This window comes from Salmo salar, chromosome ssa08 (assembly GCF_905237065.1).
Source record: "Salmo salar chromosome ssa08, Ssal_v3.1, whole genome shotgun sequence".
Lineage (NCBI taxonomy): Eukaryota > Metazoa > Chordata > Actinopteri > Salmoniformes > Salmonidae > Salmo > Salmo salar.
In genome coordinates, this window is record NC_059449.1 from 17,230,024 (window position 1) to 17,248,272 (window position 18,249).

At 42.6% G+C, this 18,249-nt stretch overlaps 1 protein-coding gene across 2 annotated transcripts in view; it reads left to right on the forward strand.

The window, feature by feature from the left end:
• The window catches only part of LOC106610314 (hydroperoxide isomerase ALOXE3), a 31,903-nt gene extending 17,443 nt beyond the window's left edge, over positions 1–14,460 (forward strand). For both annotated transcript variants that reach the window (XM_045722876.1, XM_045722875.1), the window contains 4 exons: positions 904–1,025; positions 12,693–12,793; positions 12,886–13,056; positions 13,228–14,460. In XM_045722876.1, the coding sequence (XP_045578832.1) occupies positions 904–1,025; positions 12,693–12,793; positions 12,886–13,056; positions 13,228–13,407 (574 nt within the window). In that variant the 3' untranslated portion in view covers positions 13,408–14,460. The remainder of the gene's footprint in view (positions 1–903; positions 1,026–12,692; positions 12,794–12,885; positions 13,057–13,227) is intronic.
• Positions 14,461–18,249: the final 3,789 nt, after the last annotated feature.

Genomic DNA, 18,249 nt, shown 5'->3' on the forward strand with positions numbered 1-18,249 from the left:
ACTTAACCTCAACATTTCTACAACATTTCACCATCATTTTAAAGCTTTAGTTATTTTGTTGCTTTGACAAAGTAATTTCTGAAGATTATTATATATTTCACATGATTAGTGATTAATTAAGTTAAAAAAAACTGTTCCTAATTTTAAAGGTCAATCCTGTTAAGTGAACTGAACTCTTTTTAAACTGGTGAAACAATTTTTTGTTAACAATTTTTTCCGTAAAGAAACATTGAACATCTAGTTAAGTCGTAACAATTTGACTAGATGTCAAAAGCATAAAATTTCAACCCAGTTACCCATAGACAGACAGGCCAGAAATGTTTTCACAATTCTTATTATTTTTAAATGAAGCTTACATTCCTGGGTCGCTCGTCTTTTCAGTTCGCTGCAGCTAGCGACTGCAACGAGCTGCAACAAACACTCGAACAGGACAGTTTTATCTCCATCTCATCATTCAAAGTCTCAATCATGGACACTTACTGACAGTTGTGGCTGCTTTGCGTGATGTATTGTTGTCTCTACCTTCTTGCCCTTTGTGCTGTCGTCTGTGCCTGGTTAAATAAAAATGCAATTGTCCCTCCCTGTTGCACAGAACAAGCTTCCATTCCCTGTCACCATGAGATTTATAGCTGATTTAAGATAAAATCGTCAAAACACTTACGGTCAACCCTGTTACTTTGTTCGACACTTAATAGGCACTTACTATAATATATTTTATTTAATTAAACCTCTGATATATTTTTTTAATGAAGTTTAACATGTGCTCTTTATGACAATGTTAAAATTAGGTGAAATTAAAATCACCAAGTTACACTACTCATAAGGCACCTAACTGGTGGAACAGCCCTGTGTTTTGTCATAGTGTTTTGCTAATACCTGATGTTGTCCTGTGGTTTTGTATAGGTTTGTTCAGAAAATGATTGGTCACTACTACACCTGTGACTCAGACGTCCAGAAGGACTGTGAACTGCAGAACTGGATCAAGGATATCTTCTTCCATGGTTTCCTGGCAGAAACCAGCACAGGTTGAACTTTTCTCATTTAAAAGACACACTAGCTCTTTCTCAACTCTTAATCATAAGACTACACCAGTGCAATACAAATGTACAGATCTGATTTGTTGATGAATGTTTCTAATAATACGTAATATCCAGAAACTTAATATCCAGAAAATTCCAAGTGATTCCATACAGTATCTACTGTAGGTTTGAAACCAATTGGCATCAGATTTTCATGTGAATATTCTAAAATCTTTTTCACATTTTCACACCAGTGGTGTTTCCACCAAATGGACTTGTTGCAGATAGAAATCAGTGCATGATGACAAAATGTACTTTTTCACAAAAGTTTTTTTTAAATCTCAAGTTCAATGTGTTTCCATCATATTCATAACTCTATCGATAGTTTTGTGACAAACTGTTGCGTTAAATAGCAAATGTGCCTACTCTGGTTTTGGCACATGTGCTCTAGCCAACAGCTGTCAGATACAGTGAGGATGGGGGTAGTCTACATTATGAGATTATTATGGATTTTTATTTGTCAAACGGCAGTCAAGCATCTATCATCATGTCACCAGAATAAACCCCTCGATATTTCTTGGAAAGTAGCATCAAGCTCATCACCGTGCACTTTCACCACCCTGGGAAATTCATCATAACTTATTTCATCTGTAGCATGTTGCTGAAATGTGTATGCTAAAAATGAGTGGCTGTGTCAGTTCCTGGAACCATAACCACGGAAAGCGAGGCCCGGCCCGTTGCAGCTCTATAAACTTCCCACAATAACCAAGTTGTAGTGAACCACACACCATATCATTGCGTGGCTCCAAGTTTTCTTGGATATGATGGTTATTATATCAATATTTGCACAAAAGGTATTTCCACTGCCATTTCTTGCATAATTAATTTCACCGACACACAAATATCCCACAATGTCGAACGAACAAATGATCTGTCGTCATTTATTGTAATTGTACCGATACTTCCTGTTTCCATCACAGCTGTCATTACTTTTTTTTATACGGTATGACCTACATAAAGGCTGTGGATGGAAACATAGTTACAGAAACTAATGTAATTTCATGGTTCTTTCAATGGTGGATGGATGACTCTCTTTGTGGATACAAACTGGATGGAGACTGATTACTCTTTGGTTTTTTTAATCTTTAACTGAACACTGTTACAAGCATTCATGAACTGCCATTCTTCCTGTTCTCTTCTAACAATTAACAAACATTTGACCAATCAGAATAGCGCAAAGTAGTTGCAAGGTAGATAATCAATTACCATTCCAATTTACATTTACATTTACATTTTAGCCATTTAGCAGACGCTCTTATCCAGAGCGACTTACAAATTGGTGCATTCACCTATAATATCCAGTGGAACAACCACTTTACAATAGTGCATCTAAATCTTTTAAGGGGGGGGGTTAGAAGGATTACCTTATCCTAACCCAGGTATTCCTTGAAGAGGTGGGGTTTCAGGTGTCTCCGGAAGGTGGTGATTGACTCCGCTGTCCTGGCGTCGTGAGGGAGCTTGTTCCACCATTGGGGTGCCAGAGCAGCGAACAGTTTTGACTGGGCTGAGCGGGAACTGTGCTTCCTCAGAGGTAGGGAGGCGAGCAGGCCAGAGGTGGATGAACGGAGTGCCCTTGTTTGGGTGTAGGGCCTGATCAGAGCCTGAAGGTACGGAGGTGCCGTTCCCCTAACAGCTCCGTAGGCAAGCACCATGGTCTTGTAGCGGATGCGAGCTTCGACTGGAAGCCAGTGGAGAGAGCGGAGGAGCGGGGTGGCGTGAGAGAACTTGGGAAGGTTGAACACCAGACGGGCTGCGGCGTTCTGGATGAGTTGTAGGGGTTTAATGGCACAGGCAGGGAGCCCAGCCAACAGCGAGTTGCAGTAATCCAGACGGGAGATGACAAGTGCCTGGATTAGGACCTGCGCCGCTTCCTGTGTGAGGCAGGGTCGTACTCTGCGAATGTTGTAGAGCATGAACCTACAGGATCGGGTCACCGCCTTGATGTTGGTGGAGAACGACAGGGTGTTGTCCAGGGTCACGCCAAGGCTCTTAGCACTCTGGGAGGAGGACACAAGGGAGTTGTCAACCGTGATGGCGAGATCATGGAACGGGCAGTCCTTCCCCGGGAGGAAGAGCAGCTCCGTCTTGCCGAGGTTCAGCTTGAGGTGGTGATCCGTCATCCACACTGATATGTCTGCCAGACATGCAGAGATGCGATTCGCCACCTGGTTGTCAGAAGGGGGAAAGGAGAAGATTAATTGTGTGTCATCTGCATAGCAATGATATGAGAGACCATGTGAGGATATGACAGAGCCAAGTGACTTGGTGTATAGCGAGAATAGGAGTGGGCCAAGAACAGAGCCCTGGGGGACACCAGTGGTGAGAGCACGTGGTGCGGAGACAGATTCTCGCCACGCCACCTGGTAGGAGCGACCTGTCAGGTAGGACGCAATCCAAGCGTGCGCGGTGCCAGAGATGCCCAGCTCGGAGAGGGTGGAGAGGAGGATCTGATGGTTCACGGTATCAAAGGCAGCAGATAGGTCTAGAAGGATGAGAGCAGAGGAGAGAGAGTTAGCTTTAGCAGTGCGGAGAGCCTCCGTGACACAGAGAAGAGCAGTCTCAGTTGAATGCCCAGTCTTGAAACCTGACTGATTAGGATCAAGAAGGTCATTCTGAGAGAGATAGCAAGAGAGCTGGCCAAGCACGGCGCGTTCAAGAGTTTTGGAGAGAAAGGAAAGAATTCAATTCACCACACTGTAGAACTAACAACAGTGGCTTAGAAAATAACTCTCATACAATAATCTTACATTTCTCCCCCCCCTCCCCCTAGAGAAACGTCCCCGTTTCTACATTCGATAAGGAAACAATAATACTGCTGGAGGTCCAAAGATCTGTAGACTTCTCACTTCAGTACATAGACTCCCCTGTAACTTAAGAGACTAACTTGGCGGCAACCTGGGTTCTCAGACGAACTTTGCTCCAGTACTGCTGGTTGGGGTGTAGACATCTGGTCTACTGAGGGGTCAGGTGGGTCAATGTCTAATGGGCTGGGCAAGAGGGGTCCAGACAAGGGGCCTGGTGAGGCACAGGGGGATCCAGGGACGTCTCAGGTAAGTACTGTTCCCATGTCTCACAGGGCCTTGAGGATCTGAAGGGTAAGGCACCTGACAAGGCGGTCAGGGTCAGAGGTTGAGGAGGTGCAGGAAAGTGTTCCACAGGCTCATTTGTTCCAGGTCGGGGTACAGGTGAGGTGTACGGTCTTAAACAATTTTTGTGGATCACTTGGGTCTTGTTAGATTGGTCCAGCAGGTACCTGATCCTGTAGATTACACCAGGGTCCTCTTCTGTAGATCCAAGGCACTCCTCAAAGGGACCTTTCCAGTTATGTGAAAGCTTCTGACGTGCTATTGTAGGGCCTTTAAGCCACAAGGTCTCCTGTGTTGTAGAGAATGTGCATGACATTCGTCGTAGTTGCGTTTTTGTTGAAAGTGAGCATGTTCTCTGTTCTGTGTGGGAGATCCAAAGGGCAGACTGGACCATGTCGGTGAGTTGAGCTGTATAATTTGCTTGCGATCCCGGTGTAGAGACGGACCGCTGCAGTCCAGAGGGGAACAGTAGCTTGGCTGACATCTTCGCTTCTCAACCATAAGAGGCCGAAATCCATTGTAGAGGGAGTGCTGGTGTTGTAGGCCAGGGCAAGTTGGTTGAGGCACTCGTCACCAGGCTGTTGGGGCAGTGTCCTGGTCAGGAGATTGATGAGTGTCCGATTTTAAATTGTTCCACCATCCCATCACATTGTGGATGATAGGGGCTGGTTCTGGTCTTCTTAACTCCCAGCAACTGGCAAAGGTCTCGGACGATGTCTGCCTCAAACTGATGTTCTTGGTCAGTGTTCAAGGTCTCTGGTATGCCATGTTCGCTGACAAAGTTCTTGAAGAGACAGAGCTGGTCTTTCAAGGTGCAGAGGTTGACGTACTTTGAAAAGTAATCCTGTACCACAACCACATAAAGTGCCTTCAGAAAGTATTCATACCCCTTGGCTTATTCCACATTTTGTTGTGTTACAGCCTGAAATCAAAATGGATGAAATATTATTATTTTCTCACCCATCTAAACACAATACCCATAATGACAATGTGAAAATGTTTGACTTTTTAAAAAAATTTTTATTTAAAATTAAATGCAGAAATATCTAATTTACATACATATTCACACCCCTGAGTCAATACATGTTAGAATTACCTTTGGCAACAATTACAGATGTGAGCCTTTCTGGGTATGTCTGTAAGGGCTTTGCACACCTGGATTGTACAATATTTGCCCATTATTCTTTTCCAAATTCTTCAAGCTTGTTGGGTGGCAGGTAGCCTAGTGGTTAGAGTGTTGGTCCAGTAACCAAAAGGTTGCCAGATTGAATCTCTGAGCTGACAAGGTAAAAATCGGTTGTTCTGCCCCTCAACAAGACAGTTAACCCACTGTTCCTAGGCTGTCATTGTAAATAATAATTTGTTCTTAACTGACTTGCCTAGTTAAATAAAAGCTCAAATTGTTTGTTGATCATTGCTAGACAACAATTTCCAGGTCTTGCCATAGCAAATGAAAACACTTGGCCACTTAGGAACATTCACAGTCTTCTTGGTTAGCAACTTCAGTGTAGATTTGGCCTTGTGTTTTAGGTTATTGTCCTGCTGAAAGGTAAATTAATCTACCAGTGTCTGTCAGAAAGCAGACTGAACCAGGTTTTCTAGGATTTTGCATGTGCTTATGTTCATTCTGTAAAAATGTTATCCTGAAAAACTCCCACTTCCTTAACAATTACAAGCATACCCATATAATGATGTAGCCACCACTATGCTTGAAAATATGAAGAGTGGTACTCAGTTTGTGTTGTATTGGATTTGACCTAAACATAACACTTTGTATTCAGGACAAAAAGTTATTGCCAGTTTTTTTTTTTTTTTACAGTATTACTTTAGTGCCTTATTGCAAGCAGGATACATGTCTTAGAATATTTGTATTCTGTAAAAGCTTCTTGTACATGGCTAGCATAAGCAACAGCAGTCTCACGCCTTTCCTCTTTTGGGGCAAGCACAGCGCTCACCACAGAGCAGGAGGCGTCTGTGTAAAGGTAGAACGGCTGTGTGAAGTCTGGGAAGACAACTATGGGAGGCTCTGACAAGGAGTGTTTCAGGTAGGCGAATGCGTCTTGGCATGCTTAAGTCCACTAGAATGGAACATTTTCAGTCAGCATATTTAGCAGTACAGCATGGTGTGCAAAGCTCTTGATAAACTTATGGTAATATCCACAGAGTCCCAGGAAGGCTCTCACTTCTGTGGATGTGTGAGTAGGCCAGTCCTTCACATTTTGCACATTACTTGGTTCTGGCTGAATTCCATCTTTGGACACGATGTGCTCTAGGAATAGTAACTGGTTTTGGGTGAGACGACACTTGGCAGGGTTCAGCTTCAGGCTGCTGGCTTGGAACCTGGAGAGGATTACTTCCAGGTGCTGCAGGTGTTCCTCGAAGGAGCGGATGTAGATGAGGACATCATCCAAGTACATGTTTTCCATCGGATGCCTCACAGTACATACTCCATTATTCTCTTGAATGTCACTGGAGTATTGGTCAGTCTCATTGGCATACAGCTCACCTCCTGTTGTGAATGCTGTCTTTTCTCGATCCTCCTGCTCCACGTGCCAGTACCCATGTTGAGAACCAGTCTAGCTTTTCTAACCAGTTTAGATTTCTGTAATCCAAACAGAAACGCCAGAATCTGTCCTTGTTGGGGACAGAACTACTGGTGCAGCCCAAAGAATGTAGCTTCCTCCGATTACAACTGTCTTCAAGAGTTTGTCAACTTGGTCCTATATTTCCTGCCTTTGGTCTGGTGTCACACGGTAGGCACGCTGTTTGACAGGCATTGCTTTGCCTGTGCGGACACAATGTTTTATTAGGCCTGTTCGACCTTGGTCTTCTGAACTCTTGCTGAAGATGTCTGTGTACTTCTTGAGAAGCGATTTCAGTGACTGAACTTGAGCAGACGACAAGTTAGTCTCAATCAAATGTATTTATAAAGCCCTTTTTACATCAGCACGTCACTATACAGAAACTCAGCCTAAAACCCCAAACAGCAAGCAATGCAGATGTAGAGGCATTGTGGCTAGGAAAAACTCCCTAGAAATGCAGTAACCTAGGAAGAAACCAAGAGAGGAACCAGGCCCTGAGGGGTGGCCAGTCCTCTTCTGGCTGTTCTGGGTAATTATAAAAGAATACATGGCCATTTAAGGCCAGATTGTTCTTCACGATGTTCAAATGTTCATAGATGACCAGCAAGGTCAAATAATAATCACAGTGATTGTAGAGGGTGCAACCACTCAATACCTCAGGAGTAAATGTAAGTTGGCTTTTCATAGCCGATCATTCAGAGGTCAAGACAACAGATGAGTAGAGAGAGAGAGAGAGAGTCGAAAATATCAGGTCTGGTGAACAGGTCATGGTTCCATAGCCGCAGGCAGAACAGTTTTCAACCAGCGATTGAGTTGTGAGACTGCTGTAGAGCTCATCACTCCCCCTAACTGGGAGGGTGCCAGAGACAATTACTCGATGCCGACACATCTTTCTAGCGAATTTACACGCTGAAGCTATGTTGCGCTTGGTGACATCTGATTGTTTCATCCTAACATCGTCGGTACCAATGTGGATAACAATATCCCCATACTCTCTATGCTCACCAGTTTTAGACTTAGCCAGCACCCTCTTCAGGTTAGCCTTTACGTCTGTAGCCCTACTCCCTGGTAAACAGTCTATGATCGCTGGATGATGATTTTTAAGTCTAATATTGCGGGTAATGGCGTCGCAAATGACTAGGGTTTTCAATTTGTCAGAGCCAATGGTGGGAGTCTTCGGCAGCTCAGAACCCGTAACGCGTGGAGGGGAGACTTGAGAAGGCTCAGCCTCTGACTCGCTGCTTAATGGGGAGAACCGGTTAAAAGTTTCTGGCGGCTGAATGAGCGACACCGGTTGAGCATGCCGACAGCATTTGTTTCCAGGAGCCTTGAGAAAATTGTCCGGCTGTGGAGACTGTGCAGAGGGATTTATACTATTATCTATACTTACTGGTGGCACAGGTGCTATTTCATTCTTTCCTACACTTAAATTGCCCTTGCCTAACAATTGCATCTGAAGCTGGGCTTGCAACACGGCTATCCTCACCATAAGGAGATAGTTCTCCTGTATATTATGAGTACAGCGACTGCAGTTAGATGTTACTACTTAGGTTTTTCGGCTGGTGGAGGTCCTGTAGAATCATGTCCCGATAAAGCATCCAGGGTGAAAAAGTTGAATGAAGAAAGTAGAGCGAAGAAAAAACGAAGAAGTTGTTAACCTTTCTGGCGCAGGTGTTCCGCTAGCGACCCACCTCGACAACATCCGGTGAAATTGCAGAGCGCGAAATTCAAATTACAGAAATATAAATATTTAACCGCTATGGGCTAGGTGGGACGCTTGCTACTCAACAGCCAGTGTAATCCCGTGGCGCGATATTCAAATACCTCAAAAATGCAAAAACTTCAATTTTTCAAACATATGACTATTTTACACCATTTTAAAGACAAGACTCGTTAATCTAACCACACTGTACGATTTCAAAAAGGCTTTACAACGAAAGCAAAACATTAGATTATGTCAGCAGAGTACCCAGCCAGAAATAATCAGACACCTATTTTTCAAGCTAGCATATAATGTCACATAAACCCAAACCACAGCTAAATGCAGCACTAACCTTTGATGATCTTCATCAGATGACACTCCTAGGACATTATGTTATACAATACATGCATGTTTTGTTCAATCAAGTTCATATTTATATCAAAAACAAGCTTTTTACATTAGCATGTGACGTTCAGAACTAGCATACCCACCGCAAACTTCCGGTGAATTTACTAAATTACTCAGGATAAACGTTCACAAAAAACATAACAAGTATTTTAAGAATTATAGATACAGAACTCCTTTATGCAATCGCTATGTCCGATTTTAAAATAGCTTTTCGGCAAAAGCACATTTTGCAATATTCTGAGTAGATAGCTCGCCGTCACGGGCTAGCTATTTTGACACCCACCAAGTTTGGCCCTCACCAAACTCAGATTTACTATAAGAAAAATTGGATTACCTTTGCTGTTCTTCGTCAGAATGCACTCCCAGGACTTCTACTTCAATAACAAATGTTGTTTTGTTTTTTGTTTTTGTTGTTCTCAGGTTTTTGCCTGCCATATGAGTTCTGTTATACTCACAGACACCATTCAAACAGTTTTAGAAACTTTAGGGTGTTTTCTATCCAAATCAAATCAAACAATTATATGCATATTCTAGTTTCTGGGCAGTAGTAATAACCAGATTAAATCGGGTACGTTTTTTATCCGGCCGTGCAAATACTGCCCCCTACCCTAGAGAGGTTAACGTCTTGTTAATCCAGCCACTGTGTCAGATTTCAAAAAGGCTTCACGGCGAAAGCACACCATGCGATTATCTAAGAACAGTGCCCCGCATACAAAAGCATGAAAAATATTTTTCAACCAGGCAGGTGCGCCACGAAAGTCAGAAATAGCGATATAATAAAAGCCTTACCTTTGAAGATCTTCTTCTGTTGGCACTCCAAAAGGTCCCAGCTACATCACAAATGGTCCTTTTGTTCGATAAAGTCCTTCTTTATAACCCCAAAAACTCAGTTTAGCTGGCGTGCTTCATTCAATAATCCACCGGTTTCCCTCCTTCAAAATGCATACAAAATGAATCCCAAACGTTACCAATTAACTTCTCCAAACAAGTCAAACAATGTTTAATAATCAAACCTCAGGTACCCTAATACGTAAATAAACGATAAAATGTAAGACAGAGAATCGTTATTGTCTTTACCGGAGATAAACAACAAATCATCCACGCGCATGAAAACACTACAGCCAAAATGGGAGCCACCTAGAAAAACTGGTTTGTCTTCGGGGTTTCGCCTGCCATATCAGTTCTGTTATACTCATAGACATTATTTTTAACAGTTTTAGAAACTTTAGAGTGTTTTCTATCCAAATCTACCAATTATATGCATATCCTAGCTTCCGGACCTGAGTAACAGGCAGTTTACTTTGGCCAAGCTTTTCATCCGGACGTCAAAATACTGCCCCCTAGCCCAAAGAGGTTAAATGTGTTAAATGCAGATTTTGATGAAACTGTTATTAAAAGTAAAACTGAAAAGTTTGGCAGGCAGCCAAGTAGCAACAAACAGCACAGCAGCATGGACACAAGTCATCTATCTTCATAGAGGTGCAGCAACATCCAGGGAAGGTGATGTGGTACAGCATGTCTTCCACAACTGATATCCAGTAGGGCATGTTGCTGTTGCAGGAAACCAAGCCTATTATCACTGAATGGTGGGCCCTTCTGACAACTTGAAACTCATGCTTGAGATGTTCTTTCCCTAGGGGAAATGCATACTGACAAAGTCCAGGGAATGTCCAAACATTGTCCAAACATTGTCCATTGACAAAGCGAGCAAATGCAACGGATGTCTTCATGGCGCGCTTTTTCAGAGCTGGATGTGAAGTTCTGAAATCCTCACTGATGATGGAAATGGTCAATCCTGTGTCAAGAGGAGCAGACACTTCAATTCCCTCAAAGATGGCAAGTATGTTAGCTGAAACACCCTCTGTGGAAGCCATCTTGTCTTTTTGGATTTTGAATCGTGGGGTGTCAACAGGGAGCTCTGGTGCAATGGCTGAAGTTTGCTCCTTAACAAACAACTAGTGATTGTTTTCCTGCTGTGTGGAACCAGACACGTTAGACTGCCTAATGTCTGTCAGGGGACTGGAAGTGTACACTGCACCTGTAATGAGTGCTCACCTATCCCTCTATCCTTGGAGGCTGTTGTGTCATCTGTCCCTTGCATCAGACTGGTGCCTGTAGTCTGGGTAGTGAAGTTTTGGTGGGTAATCTAGAGAGTAGTAGCGACAGCTTCCACCATCAGAGCTCCAATCACGTTGGCCTTGGCAGTACTCTGGAGAGGCAATAAATTACAGACGGTGACACTCTGGGCCACGGCATTCAGGTGAGTAGTAGGCTCATGATGGATGTTGAGTTTGATGGTCTGGTGAGAAGCCGAGTGCTCTTCTGGCAGCATCATTGGATGGGGTGGACGTCCTGTCGGCCCAGAAGCCAAAACACTGTGTGAGGTTCTGGTTTTCCACCTGTAGCTGGCATACTTCACTCTTCAGGCTATTCACAGTGAGAGTCAACTATTTCACAGCATGAAGGAGCTTCTCATCCGTGTCATTAGAACGAACCATAGCAACCTAGTCTGGGGTCTGTGCCACTGGCGGGTATGCAGCATGTAGTTGGAGAGCTGCACGTGTTCTTTCAAAGCAACTTGCGACGAGCAGGACATCACCGATGTCCTCCGCTCCATTTTCATGAATCTTCGCCTGCAAGGCTGGGTCCAATCCGGCCGCAAAGTGGTGAAACTTCTCCCCTTGTGGTCATAGTCTGGGAAGGCCTCCAGAAGCAACGAGTGATGTCAGCAATGTACACATCCAAGCTCTCACCAGGCTTCCTAGGGCAAGCATTCACATGTGTCTGAAAGAATGGAAAGAGAGTGCTTGGGGCCAAGGGCTTCCTTGAGTTTGGTCTTGACAACAGAGTAGGTCTTCTGAACCATTAGCGAAAGGCTGTCCCAGTAGAGGAATGCTGAATCAGCTAGGTGTGTGGGCAATACTGAGGCTAGCACAGGTCCAACTCCATATCTGGCAGATTGTCCATTGCCTGCACAGCCACTTCAAAGCGACAAGACTAGCAAGCAAACAACCCAAGTGCCATCTCCCTGAAAAGCTGGTGGTAGGTAGGTACATTTTCAGGCGCCGTGAGAAGTGATGGGGGGGCTACAAAGTCAATAGCATTGTCCAAAGGTCCAGCTGGATTAGCATTGTCTAATGGTCCAGCTAGTTTAGCATTAGCTAGAGGTTCAGGACTATTGTTGTTCAGAGATTCTGTTTCAGACACGTTCCAAGAAAGTAGAAAAAAGTTGGCAAATAAGCTTAAACATTTTTGCAAAGGTGACAAAAACTGCAGTAATCCTCTAAGTCTCTCAGAAAAAGATAGTAGCTAGCTGTTACCAGCTGTCCAGATGAGTCCTTCATCCTTGTGCTAGCTGGTGAAAGTATCTACAATGTCCATGGAAAAATACCTCCTGTTAGCTTCCAACAATTAGCAAACATCTGACCAATCAGAAGAGAGCAAAGTAGTTGCTAGGTAGATAACAAATACCATTCCCAAAAAAATATTGCTTATTCGGCTGTACGTTTCAATAAAACAAAGCATTTGTCCACAATCCATAGATTTCTGATTGACTCATTCACTGACAATGAAGCAAAGCGAGCAGTGTACAATGATACATACTGTATCGTGTGACTAGGTTTTGCAGCTGTCTGCATTCGGCACTACTGGGAGAGAAAGGGAGAGAGGGCAAACTCCACCAAATTAGTTTCAATGTATGGAATCACTTGGGAATTTCTGGATTTTAGGTCAACTTCCCTTTCATGGTTAACATTCCAAAACTATATCCCGGATAATTAGCAAAATGTCAATACAGTGTCTGAATGAAGTGGTTTACTGTACCTTCTCCATGCAGGAATCCCTCAGTCTTTCAGTTCAGTGACAGAGCTGGTCAAGTTTCTCACCATGGTGATTTTCACAGTGTCTGTCCAACATGCTGCAGTCAGCAATGGACAGGTGATGAAACCTATTGTGTGATTTTAGTTTGCCATGTTTCTGATGTATTATATTGGAAAAGCAAAGTAGTTTGATCTATTTTGTCATTCCAGTTTGATTTTGGGGGCTGGATGCCCAACTTCCCCATCTCCCTGCAACAGCCACCTCCCACCACTAAGGGGCAGTGTACTGAGAGCACCATGCTGAAGACCTTCCCTGACATCAATACCACCGTCCATGGCATGGCAGTTTTGTACCTTCTGAGCACGCAGTCCACTGACTATGTGAGTATATGAGAGAAACTGTATTAAAGTATATTCTATGACTTTAAAACATTTCATAACAATCCCAATCGAATCGTTTCCTTAGTAGTCATAATTAAAATATCCTCAGTGGTTCATGAAACAACAGTTTCCATGTTATTTAAAATTTCATCAACTCTCTTGCCTCCTTAGGTTGCTCTTGGAAATGGCTATCAGGATCACTTCAGCGAGAAGACCCCTCTGAAACTGATTCACGAAACTCAAGATGTGATGAAGAAATGCAACTTTGAAATCCAAGGCAGGAATGTCTCTTTGCCCCTGTCATATACCTACCTGAATCCCAACAATGTGGAGAACAGTGTGGCCCTGTAAAATGAGTCGGGGGTCGTATTTATTAGGCACCAAATGGAAGAAATGCACAGATACAGGGAGAGACTACCTGGACTTCTCCAATAAGAACCACTTGTTTTCATTTTCCATTGAAGGATGTTTTACAACCTTTTTCTACGGTGTGCCCTAATAAATGCAACCTAGATAATTGACTTTGGTTCAATTGTTAGATACATGTTGCACTTGAACTAGAACTTGAACTGAAACAAAAATATTATAAATAATATTTTACTTAACCCTTCTATTATGTTAGAAAAGACTATACACGATTGATGTTCTGGGCCAATTTGGAAATTACAGTAAGTACAGTTTCCCTTATCAAAATGTGGCTGCGGATCTGACATTTCCCAGACCTTTTCTTCTAAAAACAATGTAGTTCACATTTGTCACTGTCAATCAAGAATGATAATTCTTCAAGTTTTACCGGTGAAACGTCCATGCTGTATCTGCATACCAACCATTTAATCTCAATCAGTTTGATCTTCTTGAGTTATACAGTGTTTCAAACTATCCTACAGTGTTGTTTTGAATGATGTACATTGTGTGAATTGTGGAGCAGATAGTGTTAACAAAGTGTAGCATAGCCTACCTGTGTATTTTGCCTAGTGGACCTATTAAGTTTTGGCCACATGAGAGAAAAATGCACTGGTGCTTTTGTCTTACAGTAATACTATACTTACAGTAATACTATGCTATTATAGTCGGTTCATTATGTGATCTTGCAGACACTGATTCAGCTTTGATCCATCTTTATTAAACAGCACCATTTGCCAGAGCAGCCTGTTCTCTAAGAGCAGAGCAAGGACTGTGATAAAGTAGAGAATAAACACACGCACAGAATGTGATGAGCAGAAGCTTCAGGATCTTTGGTCCGGAGAATAAAAGTTCAGGGAAAAGTCAGATCGTCATCAACTCCGTTTTATTTAACCTTTACTCCACTTCAAATAAATGTTGCTCAGCCTCTGTGCAGGAAGCAGCTTGTTTCTAGGACACACCATTCAAGAGTTATAAAGGTCAAAGTGCGGGTCAAATTTACCCAGAGCATTGTAGATGTCTCGTTTTTTGTTGTTGTACTGGGTTGTATTTTTACAAGTTCATTACCCCTACCTAGACAAGTAGATGAAGGGTCAAAGTGCCAAAAATATTTTTGTGATTTTAATCAAAATATTCAGGTCAACTTAAGTTTAAACGTGTGTTTTTTGGGGTGGCAGGTAGCCTAGTGGTTAGACCGTTGGGCCAGTAACCGAAAGGTTGCTGGATCGAATCCCTGAGCAGACAAGGTAAGAAACTGTCGTTCTGCCCCTGAACACTGTCGTTGTAAATAAGAATTTGTTCTTCACTAACTTGCCTAGTTAAATAAAGATTTCAAAAAATGACTTCTTTATCATCATCATACACTTCAGTAGAGTGAACCTTAAAATAGCCGTCAACTCCAATCCCCTAGGGTCATGGCTATCCAATTAGGATCAGAGACGGAAGTGGGAGCGAGAGACACTACTCGCTGTTTTTTTTCTGGATCAATGAAAGTCAATGAACTAAGTAGACCAGACTCAGCTGTTATTGCATTGGAGTCCAAGTTAAGCAGACCGGAACTGACAAAAATAAATAAAGGAAATGGCCTAACTGAACTGTCTTCATTTACAGTGCATTCGAAAGGTATTTTGTTACGTTACAGTCTTATTCTTAAGTTATGTAATAATTTTTTCCCTCATTAATCTACATACCCCATAATGACAAAGTAAAAACAGTTTTTTTGACATTTTTGTAAATGTATTAACAAAATACAACTGAAATATCACATTTACATAAGTATTCAGACCCTTTACTCTGTACTTTGTTGAAGCACTTTTGGCAGCGATTACAGCTTTGAGTCGTCTAAGGTATGATGCTACAAGCTTGGCACACCTGTATTTGGGGAGTTTCTCCCATTCTTCTCTGCAGATCCTTTCAAGCTCTCTCGGGTTGGATGGGGAGCGTCATTGCACAGCTATTTTGTCTTGGCTGTGTGCTTAAGGTCGTTGTCCTGTTGGAAGGTTAACCTTTGCCCCAATCTGAGATCCTGAGCGCTCTGAAGCAGGTTTTCATCAAGGATCTCTCTCTTTACGTTGGTCCATTTAACTTTCCCTCGATCCTGACTAGTCTCCCAATCCCTGCCGCTGAAAAACTTCCTCACAGCATGATGCTGCCACCACCATGCTTTACCATGCACCATGCTGATTGGTGGAGTGCTGCAGAGAAGGTTGTCCTTCTGGAAGGTTCTCCCATCTCCACAGAGGAACTCTGGAGCTCTGTCAGAGTGACCATCAGGTTCTTGGTCACCTCCCTAACCAAGGCACTTCTCCCCTGATTGCTCAGTTTGGTCAGGTGGCCAGCTCTAGGAAGAATCTTGGTGGTTCCAAACTTCTTTCATTTAAGAAAGATGGAGGCCACTGTGTTCTTGGGAACCTTCAACGCTGTGGAATTTTTTTGCTACCCTTCCCAGATCTGTGCCTCGACACAATCTTGTCTCAGAGCACTACGAACAATTCCTTTGACCGAATGGCTTGGTTTTTGCTCTGACATGCACTGTCAACTGTGGGACCTTATATAGACAGGTGTGTGCCTTTCCAAATCACGTCCAATCAATTTAATTTACCACAGGTGGACTCCAATCAAGTTGTAGTGTCACGTTCGTCGTATGGAGTGGACCAAAACACAGCGGGTATGTGAATGCTCATCTTCCTTTTATTGAAGAAAAAACAAAACAAAACAAAACACTTACACAAAAACAACGACGAAAAACAGTCCTGTAAGGTACTCACACTATACATGGAAACAACCACCCACAAACCCACTTAAATATGGCCTCCAATTAGAAGCAACAACAACCAGCTGCCTCTAATTGGAGGTTGTTCCCAAAACTAACATAGATATAGAAAAACTAGAAAACCCACATAGAAATAGAAAACATAGAACATAAACCAAAACCCCGAAACACACTAAACAAACACCCCCTGCCACGCCGTGACCACACTACAATAATAAAACAACCTCTTTTACTGGTCAGGACATGACATGTAGAAACATTTCAAGGATGATCAATAGAAACAAGATGCACCTGAGCTAAATTTAGAGTCTCAAAGCATGTTGTCTGGTATTTCTGTTACTTAAAAAAAAATACATTTGCTAAACTCTCTTAAAACCTGTTTTCACTTTGTCATTATGGGGTATTGTGTGTAGATTGATGAAAGAAAAAAAGATTTACTCACTTTTAGAGTAAAGCTATAACGTAACAAAATGTGGAAAAGGTCAAGGGGTTTGAATACTTTCCGAATGCACTGTATCCACCATCTTTGTTAGGATTTAGGAAGTCTCGATATAGGTATCTGAGAGGCACATAACCAGAGCTGGCCAAGATCGAGAAGTTCACTTTTTTTTTTTCTCTCTCAAAATATAAAGGCACGACCTAGATTCGAACCAATGTCTCAAGTAGCTGAACTTGTTATTACTCCAACCTCGTGAGTGACAAACTGACACGTTTTTAACTACTTTTTATCGAATGATCGACTTTGATTTGACAGCCTGCACATGCACAGTTCAGCGCGAGACGACCGTTAGACCTAAGGACACGTTTCTGGCATTCACTCAGCTAGCCAACGTTACCATGACATCCCCTCAAAGTGTGATCAGGGATTTCTATTGGAGAAGTAGTTTTAGCCTATCTTTGTACTGTCCTTGACCTAACCTTGCATACAAAGTAGTATGTGGCCTTCCATTTTTCAGCTAGACCAGGAGATCCAGTGTAGTTCCCCTGGGGACAGGTAGCCTTGGAAGGGTAATATATTTCACCTGCAGCTCCCTTCCTCTAAAATGGCAGTGTGGGGGGTAAACTTCAAAATGGCCACTACCTACATCCCATAGTGCCTTGCTGCTGAGAGCAAGTGATGTTCCTGATTTATTTGCAGTGTAGCTCTCAATTGAACCCACTCAATAAAAGTGTGGGGAGCCAGAAGGAAACTACTGTCCATGCAGCCAAGATAGAGATAGTAGCTGTACCTCTGCTTTGTGTGTTTGCCTTATGTAAGAAACTCTTTTATATGTTGGCTGATCAAGAGCTTTTCAATTTCATTAAATAAAGTCTTCGTTTTTATCTTCATCCTTGTCTCTATGTTCATGGTCCATGCGGCCCAAGCCTGTGCTTTATTTTGCACACTAACTTCAAAAGATATTAATTTAGAAACAACCTTTGTTTTGGGAATAAATTGGAACAAAAATTATGTTTAGATAAAAGTAAGATTTGCTACAGCTGTTATTACTGTTAACTGTTATTATCGCTACCAAATCAATAAGATCTGAAGTCAAAACACGAAATATTGTGCAATTTTCATACTGTAGCAGGATATTACATGTAGATTGCATTTGCAAGTTTACATAGAATGGTTGTATGTTGAACTATACTGAACAAAAATATAAACGCAACATGCAACAATTTCAACGATTTTACTGAGTTAGTTCATAAGGAAATTAGTAAATATAAATAAATTCATTAGGCCCTAATCTATGGGCATGGGCACAGCCATGAGTGGGCCTCGAAGGGCATAGGCCCACCCACTTGGGAGCCAGGTCCAGCAAATCAGAAGGCATATGAGATGCTCTGATTAGCACTGACTCTAGCCACCTCATCCTCCTTCACCCTCGTCGGGCACTCCAAAGACGTCGCCTCATGGTTCCCACCACAATTGCAACACTTCACATTCTCCTCACTTCTACAACACATTAGATGGTCTCCTCCACAACATGTACATCTTGGCTTTTCCATTCTGCAGACACTTTACACATGCCCAA